This window comes from Trichoplusia ni, chromosome 10, assembly GCF_003590095.1.
Source record: "Trichoplusia ni isolate ovarian cell line Hi5 chromosome 10, tn1, whole genome shotgun sequence".
In the NCBI taxonomy this organism is placed as follows: Eukaryota; Metazoa; Arthropoda; class Insecta; order Lepidoptera; family Noctuidae; genus Trichoplusia; species Trichoplusia ni.
Window position 1 is genome coordinate 9,159,449 of NC_039487.1, and position 24,928 is coordinate 9,184,376.

Here is a 24,928-nt window from a genome sequence, read left to right on the forward strand (position 1 = left end):
TAATCATTACATCAAATCGAAGGCCGTAGAAGCCAATATAAGCTGAGCTTTAACACAACTTGTCCTTATTAACATAAACACATGACTTCATAGCATTTTTATTATGTCTTAAGGTCAATTCATACTAGAGGAAAAGACTTCAATACTTTAATTTAAACGATAATACTGAAAAATTGTGGGGCGGATTGTCGAGTCGAACTCCGAGGGTTCTGTACAAATATCATAATTTCCAAAAAAAAAACAGCGGATGTGTGGGAATTTCATTGTTGATAAGAATACATGACCACGGGAGAAAAATAGAACCCACTTTCTCTTGCTTTTTGCAAGCATATAATAACATTGTTGGCCATGCATTAATATAATCGAACGTTTCTAAAATTCTTTGTTTTAAGACTTCCTACTCAAGAGGTAAAAACGGAACCCATGTTATTGTAGCTCCGCGGTCCGTGGGTCGTTCCCTCTGAATATCCATCTGTCCGTCACCCGCGACGATGAACCATGAACCATGATAGCTGGACAGTAAAAAAAATTGGTTTACACTATGAATTACTATTGCCTCTATCATCATTGGCCTAGCCTTTTCCCAACTATGTTGGGGTCGGCTACCAGTCCAACCGGTTTCAGCTAAGTACCAGTGTTTTACAAGGAGCGACTGCCTATCTGACCTCCTCAACCCAGTTACCTGGGCAACACGATACCCCTTGGTTAGACTGGCTGTCAGACTTTTTCAAGCTTCTGACTACCTGTAACGACTGTCAAAGATGTAGGAATAACAGTCGAATTACTATTGCCTCTATGACACAAAATTATTTGTTATTCAACCATTTTAATCTTTCACCTATTTGTACGGATATGTGTCGCGAATCCGGTGATTGGTCTCATTTGTTTGCTCAGACTAAACGCACTTTGTGTCTCGCCAAATTGTCTGGTGAAGTAGAAAAAGCCAGCCAGTGCTGGTTTTGACAACTTTGCCATAGCTTTTTTTAAAGAACTGTAGTTGTATTAAATAAGGTTTAACGGTGAGCTAGTATGCGTAGACCTTTCGGTTTAGCAAGCAAGGATATATATTTCATTACAACTTCCGATGTACTTGGCCAATTCGATTTTAGGATTCTCAGAACAGGTTTTGACCAATGACCCTATATCCTATAATAGTTGTTTTGATACCTTAATAGTTTTTTTAATCATGAATACGATCGTAAAATATCTGTGCGGCAAATTCATATTTATGATGTAGATTAGAAATTCGTTCTCAGTCTAAAATACTTTTCGTCTTGAAGTCATGAAGGATTGGAATTCTCGAACCCATTTTTTTAGCAAAAAATATGCATTAGTGATATTCCCAGTTTTTGTCAGTCCGAGGTTTAATTTCCCGTGGTGTATCAAAGGGTTAAGACTTTGTAGGGTTCAGTAGACTGAGGTTAGTAAAAAGAGTGTAAAGTAAAATACTGTAAATATTTTTGAATTTTTATTTCGTGGTTATTTCACATAACAATCAAATATTTTCTAGTAATAAATATTATTTAACAAATTTTCACCAGCCGTAGTTGGCGCCGTGGCTAGAGTAAGAGACGTGAGAGACGGCAGGGGCGGCCGAGTAAGTCACGGCAGACTTGACGATGGGGGCAGCGGCGTATGAGGCGTAAGCCGGAGCAGCGGCGTACGACGCGTATGCGGGAGCGGCGATGGTCTTAACAACGGGAGCAGCGGCGGCGTAAGTCACGGGGGCGGAGTGGGAGATTGAGGAGTACGACACGGCGGGGGCGATGGACTTAGCGTACACGGGGGCGGAGTAGGTGGCAACAGCGGGAGCGGCGATGGTCTTGGTGACCACAGGGGCGGCGGCGTAGGTGGCGACTGCGGGGGCAGCGTAGGTCTTGGCGTAAGCTACGGGAGCGGAGTGAGTGGATACGGAGGAGTAAGACACTGCGGGGGCAATGGACTTGGCGTACACTGGGGCAGAGTAAGCAGCTACAGCAGGAGCTGCGTGGTAGGTGGTGACGGCGGGCGCAGCGTATGATTTAGCGTACGCGACGGGAGCAGAGTGGGTGGACACGGAGGAGTATGACACGGCGGGAGCGATGGACTTGGCGTACACTGGGGCGGAGTAGGCAGCGACAGCGGGGGCCGCGTGGTAGGTGGCGACAGCAGGCGCCGCGGAGTAGGTGGCGACGGGAGCGTGCGCGGTGTGCGAGGAGAATGACACGGAGGAGACGGCGGGCGCTGAGCTGTACGCTACGGGCGCGCTGTACGCCACGGGCGCGGCGGCTTGCAGCAGGTGGCCGGCGGACGCCAGGCTCGCTGCGCACAGGAATACTACGACCTAATAGAAAAAATATGAATTAGGATTGTTACTTAACTTATGATTAGAATCATAGGTGATTTTACACTTTCTTCTTTCGATACTGTGCACTCTGGTACAAATTAAAAACAAATCACAATAAGTCTGGATTAGATATTCTTTTTTCTAAACATATTTTATCAAATAGTTCAACAGCTCAATAGCACAACAAAATTTTAAATCTTCGATTAATAAATAGATAATGAATATTGAAATCACTGCACTACCTTGGTGTACATGTTTGTATTGGATGAGGTTGGTGTGTGTAATATTTTTTGGAGCACATGCTTTCGCTTTTATATCGCGTCTGTAAACTGGTATTGGTATTGAATCCTGTTGTGGATCAGCCGCGGGCACTTTCGGTTTCAATGTCAAGGTGAGTCGCCCGGCGAAGTGTATTGTGTAATACGCCGCAGGCGTCGGCACTAAATACCATCGTATGTACTGAACTTATTTATAAGGAAGTTGTTTTCGGAAGTGTCAATTTGTCTTTAACATCTTTAATTATGGGGTAATTTTGTATGTTTGTGGATTCTACGAAATTGGTTTTAGTAGCTTTGTAAACTGTAGTACTTGTTGTATTCTGGTTCAGCCACTGACTACAGTGACTGCATTGTAGGTTTTTCTTCCTGCCGGCTTATATATAATAAATCGTAGTAGTGTTTTTGTGATAAATTAATAATACATGTACTTTATACATACATATTTTAATTCATAAAAATAGAACATATATTGAAATAATTTTCAGTCATTATATTGTTAATTATCTCATTTAAGGTACTTATAATTTCCATATGCATAGGCATTGCTCATAATGATCCATTATATATTATAATTGTTTTATTAATATCACTGTTTGTTTATTTAGTGTTGCAAATGATAATATGGTCATGATGATGATAATGAAGCCTATAATAGTTTGATAATGAAAATACATGTTACATTTTCAAACATTTATTTTCGAGTTATCACAACATCATCGTTATTAATAGGAATCAACACGGTAGATTAATCACCAGGCTTGCTTGTTTCCGTATATGTTTTGGCCGTATCCGCTATAGCCGTATCCGCCATTGCTGTATCCGCCACTGCCGTAACCGCCGTAGCCGTTGCTAGCGTAGCGGGGAGAGTATACAGACACGCTGGAGGTAGCGTGGCCGAGACCAGAGCCGTAGCCGAGGTTGTTGTAGCCATGGGCGCCATAGCCAGCGTTGCTGTAGCCATTGCCAGAGTAGCCAAGATCGCTGTAACCGTGAGAGCCGTAGCCAAGACCTCCATAACCACCCTGAGCACCAGAATATCCCCCATGGGACCCAACGTAACCAGAACCGGTTGCGGGGACAACTTTAGTTACTGAAGTGTATGAGGTTGCTGGACTGTAGCCACTGTAACCGTGACCGCTGAGGCCGTACCCAAGGCTGTTGCCGCTGTATCCGCCATAGCCGCCGTATCCGCTGTTACTGCCGTATCCGCCATAGCCTCCGTATCCGCCATAGCCGCTGGCATAGCCGGTGTTGCCTCCGTATGCACCATAGCCGGAGTATCCATTGGATCCTCCATAGAGTGCTCCAGCTCGGGCTAGGCCGAATAGGCAGACAGCGATGGCGAAGATCTATAATAGTGTAAACAATTGGAATTTTACAACTGCGAATACATAGTTCAATAAAAATCTTGGTTAATCTAGACACAACTTTGCATCAAGTTCTACTGTAAGTGCTTAGAGGATTCGACTAGGTTTTATGTAAACTATCAGCTGTTTGAGTATTATTGCCATAAAAACTGACAATTAAACATTTTTTTTCACATCAAACAATGTATTAAATTAACATTTAAACAGTTTTAATTACCTTGGTAAACATGTTGCTGGTATTTCTTCAAGTGTGATGAGTTGAATGTTTAAGGAGCTATTGTTTCATGCTTTTATATTAAAAACGTAGGAAATAAGTACTATTTTTCAAGGTCCCATTAGATTTTAAGAAAAACGGAGCGTAACGGTTTTTAATTAGGCATATACTCAAATGCAACATTAACTAATGTGTAGAAAAAACTGTAGGTAATTTAGAACCTTGTTACCGGTAAATAGAGAACATTTTAATAAGAATAGTTTATTAGATGATAATCTGTTATTTTCGGTTTTATCTTGAGTATTGTTATACGAGATTGTTAGAGATAACTACAAAAATGTGTAGTAAGAAAATTGTGCATTTCTCAGACCATTAACGATTTGTTGCCATTCATGTAACTTGTGTGAGTAATTGATTTCGCAAATAAAAATGGCGTATCACTTCCAAAAATACGAAGCATCTTTTTTGACAGCTGATAATAAGCTCGGAGTTTGACAATACTTGGACAAAGACAATGAGTCTTGAATATCAATAATTTACTGTGTAAAACCCGCTTACCTCTTCTCGATACCTCATTTTTTCCGCAACTTAAATAAATACGTATCTTATTTTATCTTATTCGCATTCACAAGCTTTTTGGTTCCCTTAGCGTTTGTGCTTGTTCTAAATGACAGTTGCATTGAGTGACCGTGACTTCAGTTTTGTCAACGATGTGAGAGGATGCCTTCGAAATGTTGAAGTTATCCCTGACGAGATTGTATTAAAAGTGTGTGAAACAAAGGAGCGGTTCTCTTCCGTAATATTCCGTTGAGGTATTTTCGATATGTACGTATATTTTATTGTTTATATTTGATAAATTAGCTGTGCTCTCTTATATGAAAAGAGTTCTGCCTTGCCTATAAATTTCCATCAAGCATTATTATTTCTTTTTAAATTATTTTTTCAGCTGTAATGGGATAGGGTTAAAAATCAGACCATGGAAATACTTTAACAGGTACACGTTTATTATATACATAGGAGCCTTTTGATAAATTAGAACATCCATACTTTACATCGAAAGAAATACAATATTTACAATTTTATATCAAAATTATTATTTGGTGTTCACCTTTATCTTTTTACCAGAGGTATTTAGCACCATGGCCGTAACCGCCATAGCCGTAGCTGCCAAAACCGCTGTAGCCATGGCCGTAGGCTACGGGGTAGGGGGAAGAGTAAGCCGCGTAGGACACAGGGGCTACGTAGGACTTCACAATAGGAGATGAGTGGACTTGGTAGCGGGAGACGGATGACAAAGCAGGTGCGTAGGCGACGGCAGGAATCACAGCTTTAGTGACAATGGGGGCTGCGACTACGGTCTTAGCGACAATAGGTGAGGCGTAGGCGGGGGCCACGTAGCCAGAGTATCCGAGACCAGACGCATAGCCGAGGCCAGAGGAGTAGCCGAGACCGGCTCCATGCCAGCCACTGGCGCGAACTGCGCCGAACAAGCACATGACAGCAACAAACTGTAACAGAGAGATTGCATTAGAAAAAGGACAATAAAATCAGTTACATAAGGTAAAATATGTGTTAACGACAGCTTTGGTCGTCAATCCAGTAAGACTTATAGTTAGTAATGTCCGACTTAAAGTTCACACTAAAGTGGTATTAACAAAACATGAATGTGTTTACGAGTATGTATCGTCATGTCATGCAATCTATTCGACTTCATTAGGTAGGCTCATAATATTTGCCTCACTGCATGCACTGGTAGCCGTTAGGGTACTTTCGAGGCCAACTGACTACCTTGGCAATTACGACATAAGTGCAAGCAACTGTCATAAGACAATCCACATTTGTCTTCCACCTACGTCATCTCATTCCATCTACAAGTTTATGGTTCGAAATAAACGTTTCTCTTTTGTTTACTTAGGGATGGTTACCAAATACGTTTATATATATAGAAATACGGAAACAAAATTGTGGTTTAAGTCAAATATCGACTACCGATCGACATCTAATTAAACTCGACTACTATAATCTCGGAGGTCTATGAAATAATGTCAGATTAGATATAAGTGAAATACATCAATATTATTTATATTTGGTAGGTATAAATATTTATTTTCTTTAATTACTAAATTATCATCGTACTATCTGTGTGACAGGGTTACATGATCTGAAATCCAATAAATAAAAATCGCGTTAATTTTGACCTTGCGAAAATTTCCAAACGAAGATTGACACTTTTAGGAATTAATTAAGTTAGCATGTTTAAACATTTTTCGTTACATCTCTCGTTCTCCGATTATTAGCGCTTATGTAAACACTCAAATTTTTTAATGTGTTGAAGCGAACTTGATGGTTGCCACGTCAAGATTATGCGACGTGTCGCGGATTCGATCTACGCGTAGGACAAGCGTGTGTTCTATTAATGAATATATCAAGTCTATGAGACTTTTTGCATGTAGCTGGAACGTTTGGGTGGGAGACATTTTAAAAATATTACATATTTAACGTCACGTTTAATGCTTGTAAAAAGTGTTATAAAAAGGTAAGAAGCAGCAGCAGTGGGTTGATAAAAATTGTCAATAATGATGATGATAATTTAAAATACGGTTGCAGAACTTTATAAAGAGATTTAACTTATAATACGCATGCGTTACTTAAAGTAGATCCTATGATTAACGATTAAGTTGATTGCTTGCAAGTGACAGATGTTATGAAAGTATCCGATGGTAGAGATTTGAAACCAGTACTGATTGATTCGCTTAAAGGCCAAAGTTTCTTAATGAGAGCTGGATTAGGCAAGTATATGAGTGGGCTTAAACTTCTAGAGGCTTATTTTGAATGTAGCTTTTAAACCACTCTCATTATTGACCATAGAGATGTTGAAATCGGAAAGATTTTTAAATACTATTCATAGGGCAAATTAAACTTAGCTCAAAACGCTTGTTGCAGTGTTTTTGATTTTTAGGAATTAAACTGGTCAAGTGTGAATCACTGAGGCAGGCTTTAAGTAAACATTTTTTCCAAAATGGCTGTACCAATAACAGATATAAATCTGTGAAAATTAAACTGTATATAAGAGTTTCTGAGATTAAGCCTGTTAACAGACTCAAGGACAGACGGAAATACGGATAGACAATGGTAAGTACCTCAGTAAGTATTCGCACACAGTGAAATGTTTTGGCTGTGTGTGAATCCATGTATTGCCAGTAAATATACTACTTAGGTTTAGATTAACAAAAAGTTAGATGGAGTAAAACATTAAACCTAGTTGCGATACTTACAACTAATAATCGTAATCTCCATGCAATTAGGGGCGAGATTAATCCTACTTACTTAAGTGCTAAGTAGGCACTACAGTTTGATCCGAAGCTAAGAACAAAATTAAGTTTAGTTAATGAAGATTCTGAAACGTACATGTACCTGCTACATAGAGAAATGCTTGAGACAAATAAGTAGGCAGTTCAATCCAACACGAAGTTTTTGGTTTAAAACCTTTTGAACTCACCTCAAAGCTGTGAAGCTTAAAGCTTGTTTGACAAAATTTCGTAAATTTCGATCGTGGTGTGGTGCATTTTGCACTGGCTCATAAAAAGGATTTTATTAATAGCCATCGTTCGAGAAAACTCGGTGATAAAATGCTTGTTCAGTATTAATGCTAATGGGAAACCGACCTGATAACTTTCATACCACTTGTTATTTATTAATCTGGTAAAGCACGTTAAATAAGAGGCTTAATCCCAGCTGTGGGATGACAAAGAATAAATGGAATGAATAATGTCAATTCTACCAAGCTTCATTACGTAACTATTTCCGTCATTTGTGCTACTACAAACAGCATTAAGACAGAATTGCATAATGACCTCTTGAAATGGAGATTCAAAAACTAGAACGGTCTCATTTTAAAAGTTTTATAGGTAGCATTTGAAGCTAAAGACCGGATGGTTCTGAATATCAGTTAACGTAAGGTATTGTCACACTTATGAGAAAAATTAAATTCTGGCTCAAGCCCAAAGCTGTGCAACCGGCACCGTTGCCGTAATCCAGACGAACGCTACTTGAGTACAAGTATATAATATGATGAAACCTATGCTGTGAAGGAATTGAGGTGCAATTGTATAAATAGGTTTTAATGCATAACGTTTAAGTATAAGATACTTAGATGGAAAAATGGTCGATGATAGAAGAGGATCTTAAATAGTCTAACATAGATTTTCTACAAATCCATGATCAGAGCTTTTTTTATTTACCAGCGGGATTGTCCGAAAGGTTTACTGTGGCCCCGGTACACGAAGGGCAAAGGGGTTTGGGTGGGTTTTAGTCAATAGCAGTTTGACACTCCCTTCCGCTCAACCCGAAGTGCAGGAGTCATTTGATGATTACCCATCCGAAAAAATAGGCTTTTTTAACCGACCTAAGTGCAAGATATGGCTGCTTTAGCGCCCAATGTAAGATGTGAGCAAAACTCGAATAGTCTAATTTAAATGAACACTATATTTAATGAAACTCTCACGAGACAAATATCGTGGCCATGACATGACATAATGCTCAAATATGACACGATGTTGTGATAATATGACAGTATGTCATTAAAAACATGTATGTTGTCATTATTAAGTCAGCGGTAAGACTCTTGATGTATGCTCAGGCAAAGAGAGTGACAGATAAGATGAAAAAGGTCCCTGTGTAGGACTGCGAGCTGGGCCTTAATTCGGGTTACTTTAATAGATCAACATGTTTTGAAATTGCCACTTAAATGTTTTTCATAGTGTACCAGGGGGATGTTTTTCATAGTTGTATTGTTAAAGGAAAAAGCTAAATAAGCGATCTTTAACGTAAACAAGATCACTGATGTTACAAAAACAATAATCACTGCACTGTTCTCGATGTCACACACTTGTTTGCCAAATACAATGTCACATTTTTAATTTGGAAGAATCCTTGTTAGTAAAGTCCAAGACTCACCTTAGCGATCATTTTGATGTAGTTCCTTAGAATATAACTCGAGGAATGTTAGCGAAACGAAAACTGTCAGCTTATATAGTTACCAAATCTCAGGAAACATCGCCGGCCTCGCCATTGTCAAGTTTCTAGGCGATTTTTGTAAATAACGCATAATCGTACTACTAATGTTGAACATAAGGTCTCTTTTTAAATTATTTTATTTTTTATATTATTATAATAATAAAAGTATGCTGAAGGTGAACTAATTCTTGGAATACTTTAATGTTTAATTATACGGGAAGTGGATGTGGATGCATTTTTTTTATCGTGTTGTAATATTGTTAACTTTGATTCGTTTCATACTGAAACAATGTATTTACTTTGTGGTTTTTGTTTTTGTATCATTGCAAATAAAATGCTTTGTTATTTAGATCATAAATTAATTTATAAAATTAATTTTAGGTTAGTAGACTAGCCAATTATATTATCCTATAACAAGAAGCAAACATTTTTTATTATTTATGTAAGTGATTCATTTTTTAAGACTACTTTTTCTTGGATTCTCGTTTTCAGACCGTAATCATGGTGATAATATACCAATAGTCCTGAGTAAGTCATTTCTTAGAATAAAGAGAAAAATCTAATTCTATTTTCAGCTCCAAAATCTCAAAAACATATTACTTACTAACTAAATTAGTAAAGACATTTAGTCATCTAATTAATAAACATTAGTTTTGATCTATATTTAAATTATCACCTAATGTCTAACGTCCTTAATCCGTATATTAATCAAATTAATTATGTCAATAATATATGAGTCTACATTAGTATGCACCATAAATAAATAAAAGATGTAAACTAGACCACGAAAAAGGCTGAGATGCAGTTTCATCCATAGCTGATAGGTCAATAACATGGTAATTAGCATGTCGAGGCCGGTCGGGCCATTTCCATATTAGGGCGCGTTTAAACTGTGAAGAGAGAACACAGATAATAATATTACATGCTAAAATAAAGATAACAAAATAAGTTCCTATAAATGTGCCTAATGTCAATGGTTAAATTAGTCAGTAAATTCAGTATTTTGCGGTAAACCGACATATTTCTCATTCTTTATTACGTCGTATTAAAATATTCAACGAATAGAATTCAAATGTATGGGGCTGATATTATAATTCAACAACTGACGTGACTTAGATAGGTCAAGATGTCCTAGAGGCTGCTTCATTAAAAACGACTACAAACTGCAAAGGTGTTTATTGGAATGCTATTCCTTTTTGATAAGTGACATGTCTTTGATAAGTCAGTTCAATACATTTGAGCGATTCAACTATAGCTCTTAAGCAATGTTGCTCCAACAGGCCAGGCTCTATAAATGTTGTGTGAGTGTGTTGTATGTGAGTAGATAACTTCAAATGTATGAAAGTGATATTTAAACAAATGACGTGTCTTTGTCTTGTCAGTATTGGACATTAAGGCAATTCTTCAGGAATACAGGACAGAATACGGACCCTTAGAAAGAGGGTTCCGCTTTTATTATTTGGATCCCAAAACGAGTGATATACTATGAAGATATAATCCGCCGAGAAACGCTTACTGTGAACGCGGCCCAAAACTTGCTGATATTTAGTTTTATAGAAAACATTGATATTCAGATATCACTCTAAATTTAAACTAATGATGTTCCAAAAATATGTTATTTACAATTTATTAATGACATGTGAGCAAACTTTTTTATGCTCTTGTATAAAGCTAGTTTTTAAATACCACTAAGGTAGGTACTGAATTGATTTGGTGCTATTTGCACTTTTCCCACACCAAATGTTTCGTGTCGTAATTGACAAATATGACATTTGATTTTTCAAATTTAGTTTGAGTCAGTAAAATTGAATTGATTGTACTTTTTATCATGCTCTTATCCACCATTGCGGACTCTCCCAAAACGTAGTGGAGAAAGACAGGGACAACATAAATAACTTCTGACAACTTTGTGTAAGTTCTAAAAATACAGATCGTAAACCAATAACTATCTACACTCAACTACAAACACAAAAAACCGGCCAAGTGAGAGTCTGTCTGGGAATACTGAATATTCTGTCCACTGAGTTCTGAGTGATCTGGCTAAGCCAAAAGAAATTGAGTGGGTGGCAAATGAAGTTGTGGGTCAACCCACTTTAAACATAATCCAAGTATTTGTTGCTACAGCGGCAAAAGAAATACATCACCTGTGAGAATTTCTCCTGTCTAACTATTAAGCTTTATCAGATACAGAATGGTGACGGACGGACGCATACACAGATGGACAGACTGTTTATCCATCAGCCGAGATAAACAAACATAGTTCCGTTCAACCCTTTAGGAACGAAAACCTAAAAACTTCCCACAAGAGCATGTTATTCTAAATATTATTCTAGCGTATCTAACATTTATATACCTGAGGTCACTAGTACTATAAGTTCGTTGACCCGAAGCTTGTTTGCTTGATAACGGGTCACGACAAAAACTCAGTACACCTCAATATACATGTACGAAGTATTTCGTAATGAGTTTGACAGATACATGCTGCCCCGCGGCGATGCTCGTGGTATAGTATTTGTGGTGATTAATGGTTGTGAGTGATAATTAGACGTATCTAGGTTTTAATTGCAGTGCTGTGCATTTGATTAGTGTTATGAATTGAATGTTTCTTTTTTATAATGTTATTTTTTAATATTTATTTTTATAAATTATTGTACTAACATGATAAAAGCTTTTTGCATGTCTTAAAGACTTGCACATCTGTTATTCTGAGATTTCTCCGTGTGCAAGACAATTTTAAAGGTTTTCACTGAATATCACAAATTTTAAAAAAAGGTTAGCTTCGGGATGAAACCAAATAGAGGTGATGGAATGATTTAGGACATTATTCTCTACACGAAAGTACTAAAGTCCCCATTTTATCTACTTTAAAACAGAAGAAAGGTTTTGCCAAGCGATCGGACAGATGAATCGTTTTGCAGTAAAATATAAGACGGCGATGGACATACAGACAAACGGAGCAATCTTCAATATAAGTCAATAAGGATAACAAGTTTGTGCGCTGACGTGCAACATGTGTTGTTACAATAAAAGCCTATTTATTATTTCGTAGGCACAATGTAACCAGAAAAAAAGTGCTACAGGCTTGCTGCCTATATGTATTGCGAGCTATGGTGATGGGTGGGTCAATTTTTAATATTGATGCATCTGTTGAGGCTAATGACACCCGATACTTTTACTACTAGTGCAACAGTGGATACTGACAAAAAAAAACAAAAATATGAATTATTTTATTTTCATTCAAGTTAAATTAAAAAAAAAAACAATATTGAAAATTGACTCGGGCGCTTATTATGTACCTTATTATCATTCCACCTTTGCCTCCTGCTGTCTGCCTGACTCTGTATCTCAAAACCGTGATAAACAGTTGAAATTCTTACATATTATGACATGTGTCTATTACTTCTATTTTCTATTGCTTTCGATTCTATTACATTGTTGATTCTTGTTATAGTCATAGCTCATTTTTGGTTAAGTAGAATTAGAACAGTCCCAAAAAAAACATTTATTACTTAAGTGTAGATTAGTAAACTTATAGTCTATACATTTTACATCACGGATGGAAAATTTTACAAATAAATAGTGCTCTATACATAGCTATCTTATACTGCATATATGGAACATTGTTGTTCTCCCAAATAAATATACAAAACCCCAAATGATAATCAGAAAATCATTAAAGTAACAGTCAGTTTGGAATTAAAAACAAATAATACAGTGAAACAAGTGAATAGGGATGATGACTGGGTATAAAAAGAAAAAATCTCATTAGTCCCTCAGTTAGATAATTGAAAAGTATGAGACAAGTATTTTTTCCTTTTTCAGAAAAACTAGAATTGACAAAAAATAACTGCTTTAAAGTTTAGGAGAGGGGGCTTGTGACGTAATGATAGAGTAAAATTTATACTCAATCGTGACGTCACGCGTAAGTTTCATTCACTGTAATTTGGTCAATTTATGTTTGCGGGACAAATTAAAAAATACGTATCCATTATTATACAAAAAACTACAAGACGGACACTGCAGAAAAAAATGTCATCATCCCTATTACTCGAATATGTGATTCCTGGCTATGCACCAGACACTTTACTAATCAAGTTACCGTTTATCGCGTTCATAGTATTTTTTTTATTTAATCATAAATATTATCGACTCCAGACGCTTGTCGTAGAAAAAGTAATTATGACAAATTCCCTGAACTTATAATATTCAGAAATATATTATTATCGCTACATTTTTACAATAATTTCCCCAAAACATTTACCTATAGCAAAAGTAAATAAATAAATCCTTTTACGTACGTATGTAATAACGGGAAAATATGTCTTGGCAAAGAACCAAAGATTTTTTAAGAAGTATTTTATCGCCGTAGAATAATTCTGTATTCATTGCGGAAGCGGCCAATATTTGTGATTTATTAATATGTGAAAATGTAATTTATTTTACGACAAAAGAGTATCGCGGCTTTCACTCGTGAAGGCATCTCAACAGAGTAATCATGTACAAGACTCTTGAAACAAAATAATTGTTCATAAATGTCACACAATGACACTTCATCATCCATTGCATTATTCATACTACACTGTTTACCGCGGGTTTAAAATTAAAACATCAAATCTTTTTTAAATGACTCCTGCTACGAGGTTTTTTAAGAGCAACTTTTAATATACCCTAATATTAGGAACTAAATATTATCAATTTGACGGTTGATTAACATGCTCGAGCTATTCCAAAATCATGTCTAATGTAAAACATGATAAGCCAGATATCGTCTTAAAATAAGAAGTCCACAAGTAGCCCAATGCCAACTAGAATCAAGTGTCTTTTATCACTAACATTGCTTAATTACTAAGACCCAGCTTCACGCAAGATCGACATAGGAAATGAACATTTAATGTAATCACTAAGTAATTTAGTGCCGAGACTAAATTTCTTAGAGGTACCATTAAAATGTAATCTATGTCAAGAGAGGAATGAATTGCGAAACGGTTCAAAACTTTGGTCCTTGCGTCCGCAATTATGAAGTGACGTCATTGGTCACTACGCTCGGATCTCGCGTGACGTTGTATCAACTTATTTCCCATACTTTCAACATCACTTCTTGGCCTTGTTAAAGACAATGACTTTAATAATACCTACTGTTATTAACACATCGTGTAAATTGTTGAAATGTGTGGAGTTATAATTGTTCGTCGTTTAGTTTTTATTTTATAAATGCAGGTTTCTTTAAGATTAGGTTGTAGATTTTATCAGTAAAGATAAATTTGGTGTTAGAAATTATATCACTTCCTTTAATGAGTAATTAGTGCTGCCACTTAATATTCTTTAGTCACATTAGATTTTTCTGTACCTGTTGTAACTTCCCATAAATGGATTCTGTCGAACTTGTTAACACTCCTCTTGGTATGTACTAAAGAGTGAATTCTTTGCTCATTCTACTTGAAAGCCTTTTCAGATAAAGTCTTTGAATGTAAATCAATGTATTGGTTGAAGTGTTTATGCCCAATAAATCCCTTTTTATTGAGGAACAAGGAAATAAATAAAATGAGCTTAGATAAGGATGATCCCGTAAATCAATCTTTTCGTCCATTCATTGAAAAACTAAGATACAAACAAAGGGTTTTATTGTACAAAAATACTGCGTTCCAATCTTACAAAACTACTTCTTTAAATAAACTGAGGGATATAAACATAACATAGCCTTTCATTTTTAAAATTTTATTCTTGATGTATAAAAGTATATATACAAAACATAAACAACTAGATTTGTACAGAGGGTAAGATGATCACCAGCCGTAGTTGGCGGCGTGACCGCTGTAAGCCACGTGAGACACGACGGGAGCGGCGGAGTAGGTCACAGCGGACTTCAGGACCGGGGCGGCGGAGTACGCGGCGTAGGAAGGAGCGTGCGCAGCGTACGTGGCGATGGGAGCTTGAGCGTAGGTCACAGCGGGGGCGTAGGTCTTAGCGTAGCTGATGGGGGCAGCGTGCGCGTATGAGGCGTAGGCAGCGGGCGCGGCGTACGCAGCGGGAGCAGCATAAGTCGCGTGTGCGGCGTATGCGGGAGCAGCGTAAGTTGCATGAGCAGCGTACGCAGGTGCAGCGTACGCTACGGGAGCAGCCGCGTAGGTCGCGACGGGAGCGATAGCCTTAGCTACCACTGGTGCTCCGTGAGAGGTGTGGGTAGAGTAAGATGAGACGGAGGAGACCGCGGGAGCGACCGCCTTGACGATGGGGGCGGAGTAGGCTACGGCAGGAGCAGAGTACGCTACGGCGGGAGCGGAGTACGCTACGGCGGGAGCCGCGTAGCTCTTGTAGACGGGAGCGGCGGCGTATGTGGCCACGGGAGCGGAGGCGTAGAGGCCACCCGCACGGGCTGTCGCCAACGCGCACAGAAGGACTAGTAACTGAAAAAGTATACCAATTTGATTATAAAAAAAAACTAAAACTTTTGCTTATACTTAAAATCTCTTGGTTATTTACGATATTAGATAAAAAATATTACATAATACTAGGTCTAATTTTTTAAACACTAGACTTCATGAAAAATCAAATTAATAATTAAAAAAAATCGAAATTTGGAAAACTAAAAAAAAAAAGAAATCCCGAAAAAGAAACTGAATTTCTAAACCAATTTCTTTTTCATAATTTAAATCGAACATTTAATTCAAAATCAAATTCACTGAACACTAGAAAATGTTGTACCTTGGCTGCCATTATGTTATATAAAATCTACTACGGCGAGTGATACTGACTGTGTACACACAAGCAGTTTTATACTAGACTCGTTACCCCCCTATTGGCCCGTAAGTACTAAATGTAGCTAAGTATCGCAACATAGGACCCTGTAGAAAATGACCGCCTAAAACATATATGCTAGTACATCGATTACGTTACTTATGCGTCAACATGGTTGGTTGGCCTACATATTAAAAGGAATATTCATAATTTGCGCTTTTTGGTACATTATGATACAAGGTAATATGAAAGTCGTGTAGGAAAATATGTTTAGTTAGAAATAGACAGTTATTTTAATGGCTCGTAATTTTCTATTAATAATTTTGGATTATTGGGAGTTGGAATCCGGGGCTGGTTTTTCATTAATACTACAATTTTGTTTTGTTTCGTAAATTACATTCAATTAAATATTTAAATTTTAACAGTTATGAAGTTGATACGTGATTTTTTTGTCTTCAAGGATACGTTGATCGAAATGTAATTAAACAGACTCTTTGTTCTTGAAAACCACAAAATTAAATATAATTTGTTAGTCAATGTTCTTTTCAAACAGCATTTTCAATTATTATGCTTATTTATGAATCGCTTGTCTTGAAACTCCAAAATATCTCTGCAAATTATAACCATTTCGCAATTGGAATCGTTTCCAGGAATAACCAACAATGAGTTCTAATTACCAATATTTAATATAACCAGCTTAATATTTCCCATCATTTGAAACAAATCCCGCAGAACTAATAATACTGGACTTGAAACAAGAACCGTCTCAATTATGTTACGGCTAATTAATCTGTCTCTATCAAAGACTTCATACTACACTATCTTTATCCAAAAGATTTTCTGATAATGTTACAAAGGCTTTAAGGCGCTCATTAGTCAAATAATTTATATCTTTAGAAATTAATTATGTCATGTTTAATAAACCAGACGGACTTCCACCAACTTTTAAACTAAGTCTGCTGTTGTGCGAGTGAGAAAGCGCTATACGACTTAAAATGGCGTCTCTCTTCCACAAATACAACAATATTACTTTAAGATATGGTGGTGGGTGTGGTGATCTTTTGATATTTGTTATGAAATCTTATTATCTAGGTTGTGACGTAAAATTGTCTGATTCATTTCCTGAAGGCGAATTGATTATACAGGATTTAGTTAGCTATACGTTAAAGATGACAAGAAAATTTAAAACGAACAATTATTAAGCGTTCAAAATATATGTGTAACAAAGACATTTTAAACCATGGGCGATGCTTAATTGTTCTCTACAATTAATTTATTATAAGGTTCTTCCTTATAAAGTAAGTTCCGAATAAAGTGGCGTATTACTTTTTGATAAGAATACAAAAAGAAAGAGTTTATTATGAAATGTCAAGATAGCAATTTCGAAGTCCCGTCTACAAGAACATCACACTTAGGTAAATTAAGCTCGCAAAAATACTGAAGATTGACTGTTTGTTTTTTCAATGGTCAATTCCTACTAAGCCCAAGTAAAATAAGTTATTTTAGAAAAGCAAAGAATTCTTATCTATTACTAATAGGGTCCTCCGTAATACATGTTATATAACAAGAATAATGTATAATTTGTAAACTTAGGCTGTAATATTTGCAGTATTACATGTGAAACTTGAGTGGAGGTTATGCAAGTTCAGTCTAGTGCTTTTGTCTAAGGGCGATATACTGGTACTTTATAGGGTTAGCTTACATGTATCTAGATCACCTAAGCTTTGCTAGGATAATTTTTCTTGCGGGATGGCGTCAGATAGAAAAGTAAAAAATAAATGGATTAAGGGCAGGTGAATGTGATTCATTGAAAATCAGGTCAAAATTTAAAGTAAGGACAACTTTTGTGCGTATAGTCATTTCGTTTAACTTAAACTGTTGTTGAATTGAAAAAAAAAATAGTTATTAACTGATTCAAAGTTAAAAAGGTAGGTACTTCGTTCAAAACTGACACGTATTACAAATATGTTATCGCCTATTATGTACGGTTAATTAATATTCATGTATTTAAATTAATTTGATCGTTATGTTCCCGAACAAATAGTTAATGCCTACGGATGGAAAAAAACTGGTGTTTTTGAGGCAATAAATCATTACGTTTTCATAAAGAACTTATTAAAAAAAAAACTACTTGTAGCTAACATACGAAAATTAGATGTTAATTTTCTAGTATCAATTTTAAATTATAAAAAAGTAAATGCCCCAAATATGTCCCCTGATAATAATGCGTGTATCCCTTAACGTATGAGTGTGCACTTATGATACTCATCATTATGTTCAGAAGTGAGTTGATGACGTCACTTCCCACATTGGAATTCAGGATTATTCCCTTATTTTAATTGATACGTTTAATTGTTTAGCAAATAAATCATTAGCTTACTTCCAGAGACATTCACACTTTTAGGATTCATGATGTGTATCTCTTTAGCCCATTTTTACGAAACCCTCAGTGTCGACACAGTGAGACTACAGGTGTATAACTCTTTACTAACTTAGTAAATAAATCTTAAGAACGTGATGTTACTACAAACTCACGTTACCATGACAACATGTATCTAACATCGTGATGATTGTCGGAGGTCAAGATATGACCGAGATATTTTAGCAGCACGTAATATGACAGCTATTTAGAATACATATCTCCCGCCTCTTAACAGAAAAATCGTCGAAACAAATTTATGTTAGTAACTTTGCTCTAAACTAGGGCAAATAGGCTTCGTTATTGGTTAAATCGAGGATTTTAACTACCTGTATTTCAAATTTTATCAATATTGGTCGAGTTTGAGCATGAAGAGGTTACAAACATACACACAAACTTGAAACATAACCTTAATATTAAGTTACGAAAATGAAACAGCGGTTGAATTCAAACCACTTGAAACCAGGATATCAAGTTTTTATAAGCAAAGACCAAAACAAAAGCAGATTTGTACTGATAACTGTCGCTTGTAAATTTTACAAAGGTCTGTCTCTTAGTTGTTGTACTTGATTCGTCCTAAAAAGGTTTTAACATTTAAGATTACACTTCTGGTCTTTTAGGAGGTAAAGAGTAAATAAAAATGCCAACACACTTATTTATAGGATCTACGTAATCAATTAAAGATTTCATTTTAATAACAGTTGAAGGTTTTTTGGGCCTAATGGGTTGTACAACCCATCGACCCATCGACCATTAAACATAAAACTTTGAAGTATGAATTTTGCTCAGTTTGTCGCAGAAAAACAGAAAAAAAACAATTTTGCTGTATTTGTGTAATAGTACATACGCATTTTTATTTTTATTCAATCTTGTACACTTTCTTAGAACAATCAACTTTAAAACACATGTACGCCGTGCCTAAAGCTGTATTTTGCAACGCACTTGGACAGGTCAATCGTGCGGGCAGAAAGTCGAGTGTGTATCGTAAATGCCGACCACAATACATCTTTATCAAGTCCGGTATTGTGACCAGTCGGCGATTGGACCCACCTAGTGTGGTAACCTGATCATAGATTGTAACGCACGTGTTGGCCAACAGGATTCTGTGCGCAAATAGGCGTTTGTAAAGTAAGTCTGTACGTTCTAGGACTTGTTTTCGGCTACGTTTTGTATGCTCCAGTTGTTATTAAAAGCGAGTGTCTAATTAAATACTTTTTTGTAGCTTGCTACAGGCTCTTTTAATATTTTATCTGATCTACAATGGATTTGGTTACTAGAGATAGTGTTAGGACAGTTTTTGAATTGAGATTGTTTCAAAATGGCCGTCAATAGTTACGTAAGTAGGTTTTATTTATAAAAATAATAGCTGACTCTACCGATTTTTTTTGAGGAATACAATTGATATTGTTATTATGGAAATTTGAAAAACTTTATTTTTATTGCATTATAGTTTCTTCTATATCTAGTTAATTGGTTATAGCATATTTTTTTTTATTACTTCCACGAATAATAGTATAGTCCAAAATCGTTGAAATACTTATAAAAAACAGTGAAACTCAATTTATTTTTCCCATTCGGCATAGGTGCGGGAATCTGCGTAAACGGATTAAGTTCTAAACGAGTTCTATTTTTATTTCACCTGAAATATTTGAAACAATTTTACGATGTGTACAATAACAATTCTACCATTGAATTCGATAAATAAAGCTTCAATTGTTTTTATACCGTTACTAAGTGTCAAAATATTCTATACTAATGTTTTCAAAATTTCTAGTCGTAAAAAATGTAAGCAAGCAAAATTCGCCCTTATTATCATTTGATTTAGTATCCAAGTTCTACCGTCAGAATCAACTTTCTTTGTTCAAGTTTCTGACTATATTTATGTTTATATTCGTATTATTATAGTTTTAGCACAATCCAAAACTTGAAAAGGAAACTTTGGTGAGAAGAAAAGCGACATCGCTGTTAATGTCCCATTTGTCACGGTCGATTAATATTTAGGACATGAAAAATATTTGCTTAAAAAGAAATAAATTGGAACTAATGAAAAGTTGGGCTTATTTTAGTTCAAAGCTAAATTGGTCGTTAGAATGTTGATTCTGTCTCGATGTTGGTAGCCTTAATGTGCTAGAGAATTTATCAGACATGATTTAAACTTAACACATTGCTTCATAATTATTGAGTCCAAATGTAGAAACTGACGTGAGCAATGCCAATTCATAATTCCAAGTAAAATTGTTCATAATTCCAAGTAAAACAAAATTTTAAAAAGCTATTTAAAGTAACGAGAAAATAAGTCACACGTTTGATGCAGACATACATTTATTACGAGATAATTTAAAAATACATTAACTTAACATTACAACATAAATTAAACTTAATAAAGCAGTCAGTCGCGCATACCATGTGAAGGAGAAACAATTTATTTACCATGCGTAGTTGGCTCCTAAGCCGGTAAACGACATATGGGAAACTAAAGGAGCCTCAGAGTAGGTTATAGTTGTTTTAACTGGGTGCCCATCATGGATTGACGAACCAGTAGAATAAGATGACAATCCTGAAGTGTAAATCTTAGTTTTGTCATAAACAGGTGTTGAGTATGATGCTAAAGCAGGAGACACAATCGTTTTAGTCAAAGGCACGTTATGAGTTGTGAACGACACAGGGACTGATACAGATTTTGTTAAAGTCGGGGCATGAACTGTTTGAACTAAAGGCGAGGATACGGTATAAGCTGTACCCGTATGATAAACAACCGGCGAGTGCACAGCTGTTGAATAAAAGTTAGGAATTGTATTAGTCACGACGTCACCATCTTTGATTGACTTTGTATCAAAATTTTTGACACTGGAGTAAACTGTATTATAGTCTTTGGAGTATATCTCATGATGGGCGCCATCAGGAGTTTGGAAGTTGCTTTCTTTAGTAGTCAAAACGGTTTGGTAAACAGGCGGTGATTGAACGATTTTTGTGTATCCAATGGGTGCAGTAGACACAGTCTTGACAATGTGTGGGGTGTAGGAAACTGATGTCGAAGGAGAGTAACCAGTTCCGTAGACTCCAGCACTGGCCAGTGCAGAGGAACACAGTATTAATAACACCTACAAGGAAAAAAACACAGTTTTTATAAGACAGCCACGAAAAAATATATTTGAACAAACAATAGATGGTTAAACAGTCGAAGTAGTTGAAACAATAAAATATCACTTTTAAAACTTACCTTTTGCAACATCTCGATATTTTCCTCAAAACTTTATCAACGAGTGACATTTTCGGCAAAAGGTCCAAGCTTTTATACGTCGAACGCTTAAACAATTTCACCCTCAATGAACAACATAATGAGGATAATGCATCACTGCATAACAGCTGTTAAACCAGTTTAAGACCTTAAACCCAGGTTCACCTTTGACTTTAATAAGGTATTATAATTATGGAATGAGTTATTATTCATGGCTGCTCCATAATCCCATTGTACTTGATGCATAACCTTGTTACTGAAATATTGGAACATTGTTTTTCTGCAAAAGTTCGAATAATAGTTACCTATATTAAATTAAATCATTCTGCAAAAGTGAAATCGAGCTGCATGACCTTTCTTCTTAATTACTATGTTTTATTCCTTAGTTTTGTAGTTTGCTTAATACAGTACACATAACAAAGAAAAGGAAATTAATTAGACAAGACTTAATTAAAGCTTCAATGTCGGGCAAAATTAAATTTCAGGTTTATTCTGTATCTGTTTGTTTCATACAATTAGCGAGATTGATCATATCAGTCCATTGTTTTCGTTAATCATATAATCCTGTAATTAGATGAGTCGACGAAGTGAACAACTATGTTTTATTCATATCGCACTCGAAAAACATCGATGAATGCTCGTTAGCGTGTTATCGATAAATAAGAATAATCGAGTCCCACTGGGCGGACGGACTTGGGCCGTTACTGTCGCCTGCGAGTCTAAAAGCCGATATATCAATACACACTCGATTTGTTGCATAATCGTTCTCAGAATTTATATGGTACGTATGTTCGTTGCGATTGCAATCTGGTCTGTCAATGAACTGTTTTAAATTATTAGCGTTGGTTAGCGAGCTGATATGTTGTGTACTTTTGAATCTAGTGCGTGGGTGTGACCCCAATATGTGGTGCTCGAAACAAATTGTTTATTGGTTTTATTTCGGATATTGTTTTTTGAGATTCGTATGAAACTGCTTCTTTGTTACTAAATTGGATTGCCTATACGAGTGTTACTCAAGGTAATAGATCTAGGAATAAAAGTTTGGATTAGATTCGGTAAAAGATTTTTTATTGCATAAAAAAATAGTTGAATAGCTATCCAAAAGACAAAAAACAGATTTCGCATTCTTCGCAAAATATTTTGTGTAATAATATTTGTAATTCATAACAAAATAAGTCTCAACCTTGACAGATGTTTTACATGTTTTATTTATTTTAAAGTGCCTTGAATAAGAGGCAATTATTGATCTCATACATACAGATATTGGGTGATAAAGCAATGAAAATTTAATGACAGGCCTTGTGGCACATCAATAAAACATAGGATGGTAAGTGGGAACCCCTGTCGAACTACTATGTATGGGCGACACGCCCTTCACTTTTTTGCGTCCTTTCTAATGCTCCTAACTTTGGAAATTATGGTTTGAAGTTTTTGGAGGCTGTGATATTAAGTACGAATGAGTTTCGTGACGAAAACTTTTTGGTGATGGTCATTTTTTATAAATGTTTCGTTTCAGGACATTTTCAAACTCCTTTGCCAATAATTATGAAATTATTATACATAATTAGATATTCTCATCTTAAGTAGTTTACGACTGCTACATTAAAGAATTTAATTCTTGTGTCGCGGGGGTTTCACACACATTTGAAAGCAGGGACCGGCCGGATACTCATTGAAAGGGTTTTTGAAGGGGTTTTTTTAAGCGCTTCAAGAAAAAACCCTATGACATATGTTACACCTTCGAACGGATTACTGTAACCCTGTTCCGAACAGGTTACCCTTTACTACCCTGTAACACTGTAACAGGGTAACCCACTCCAACCTAAGACAATGCAATATGCACTCTTTATCATAGACATTAGTTTGAAAATAGTATAACCACGAGCGCACGTGACATCTTACCGCCCAGCGGCGCCATTGTTGCATTTACCGAGCGACTTGTAAACATGGAATAAAAATCATTGTGGATATGATCTTACAGTTTAATTTTGCTTGTCGCACTTTTCAAACGTTGTGATATATATTTTTCGTGTCTATACTTGTAGACCAGGGTCGATAATTTTTAAAACCAAAAAAAAAATAGTAGGATGAAACCCATTAGAAAAGGAGGGGAATATTATAAAAATGAAAGGAAAAATAATTTACGGGTGATCTGAGGTCGGGAAGGGGGTGGGAGTGACGTTTGAAGAGTAAAAAACGGTTTTTATCGATTTCCGGCAAAACTAAAATTCGTATCGAAAAAAGTCAAATGGCAAAGTTCTAAAAGAAAAAGATCTAAAACTTTTGTGTTTACATTTTTTTCACATAACCTCAAAATTTATGTGAAAAATCTAAAAAACCAAGATTGTGGTTTTTTATTTTTATCTTTTACAAAAATTTATTTTTGTAACGATATTTGGTGAAAACTTACTTTTTTGTGTCCCAAATACGCTGTAATTTATTTTATTAAAAATATTTATTTTTTCACCTTATTTATTTTGAATTAATATAAAAAAACACTCTAATTTTCAATCGAAAATTCACCCGTCAAATCTTCTCAGAAAATGCAAAAAATTAAAAAAAACTTGTATTCGATTTTTTTTTAAATTATTATAAATAATTTCATCTAAAAATTTTGATCTCATTTTGTGTTCAATAGACCAATAATCGAGGAAGGTTTTAGGCTAGGCATATAAAATTACGCTGCAACTAATAGGAGCGAAGATTTAATGGAAAATGTGGCAAATACGGGGAAAAATATTAATCTTCGAGGGCTTTCGTTCAAAAATTCCTAACTTATATCTTCTAACCACGCGGACGAAGTCGCGGGCAACAGCTAGTTACCTATATGACGTTTCGCGCGTAGGTAGTTTGTCCGAGAGGCGCGAGTCGCGGCGCGACGCGTCGGCGATAGAAGAAAATCAGCTGTAGTCTTAGTAAAGCAATGAGGGGCCGCTAGGGTGCAAGTATGCAGCTCAAGTTTAGTGGGTAATTCAGGGTAACACGAATAAAAGCCTTTCGTGAAGGTAACCACTTCAAAGGGTTAAGTTATTGAAGGGGTTAACCCCTTCACGTGGTTACCATAATGAAGGTGTTAACCATTTCGCTGGGTTTCGAGGATGTAACTCGAACAAAAGGTAACACTGCGATATGAGTTACCCCGTGTACGGGTTACCCTGTCAAACGGCTTAACTCTAAAGTGGGGTTGTCCGGTCCCTGTTTGAAAGTCACATGTCCAAAAGAATTTTATTCGTGGATCATCACAATTGATTGTCCTACGCGGGGATCGAACTGGTGACACTTTACGCTCAGAAGCTTCGGTGTGGTAGCCTATAACACTTCGGCTATCCGTGCAG

General features: G+C 36.1%; 4 protein-coding genes across 4 annotated transcripts; all 4 read right to left on the reverse strand.

Moving 5' to 3' along the window:
• Positions 1-805: 805 nt before the first annotated feature.
• LOC113498209 (cuticle protein 16.5-like) lies at positions 806-2,580 on the reverse strand. The gene is made up of 2 exons (XM_026878146.1): positions 2,569-2,580; positions 806-2,323 (listed from the first exon to the last, which is right to left on the reverse strand). Exons 1-2 carry the CDS (start codon positions 2,578-2,580, stop codon positions 1,535-1,537), a joined length of 801 nt encoding a protein of 266 aa, XP_026733947.1. The 3' UTR covers positions 806-1,534.
• A 699-nt stretch (positions 2,581-3,279) lies between these two features.
• LOC113498210 (pupal cuticle protein Edg-91-like) lies at positions 3,280-4,200 on the reverse strand. The gene is made up of 2 exons (XM_026878147.1): positions 4,189-4,200; positions 3,280-3,953 (listed from the first exon to the last, which is right to left on the reverse strand). Exons 1-2 carry the CDS (start codon positions 4,198-4,200, stop codon positions 3,354-3,356), a joined length of 612 nt encoding a protein of 203 aa, XP_026733948.1. The 3' UTR covers positions 3,280-3,353.
• A 968-nt stretch (positions 4,201-5,168) lies between these two features.
• Positions 5,169-5,887, reverse strand: LOC113498084 (cuticle protein 64-like). Its single transcript, XM_026877999.1, has one exon. The coding sequence runs from the start codon at positions 5,679-5,681 to the stop codon at positions 5,304-5,306; it is 378 nt and encodes a 125-aa protein (XP_026733800.1). The 5' UTR covers positions 5,682-5,887; the 3' UTR covers positions 5,169-5,303.
• A 9,024-nt stretch (positions 5,888-14,911) lies between these two features.
• Positions 14,912-21,587, reverse strand: LOC113498211 (cuticle protein-like). Its single transcript, XM_026878148.1, has 3 exons — positions 21,576-21,587; positions 20,892-21,456; positions 14,912-15,640 (listed from the first exon to the last, which is right to left on the reverse strand). The coding sequence occupies exons 1-3, from the start codon at positions 21,585-21,587 to the stop codon at positions 14,985-14,987; spliced, it is 1,233 nt and encodes a 410-aa protein (XP_026733949.1). The 3' UTR covers positions 14,912-14,984.
• Between the last annotated feature and the right edge of the window lie 3,341 nt (positions 21,588-24,928).

Bases quoted from the DNA above. Each gene is read 5' to 3' on its own strand.
- LOC113498084 (XM_026877999.1), bottom strand. From the start codon at position 5,681: ATGTGCTTGTTCGGCGCAGTTCGCGCCAGTGGCTGGCATGGAGCCGGT.
- LOC113498211 (XM_026878148.1), bottom strand. The intron at 15,641-20,891 runs GTTCGTCAATCC...CAAAAGTTTTAG, and splicing joins ATTGTCATCTTATTCTACTG to TTTTTTTTTATAATCAAATT.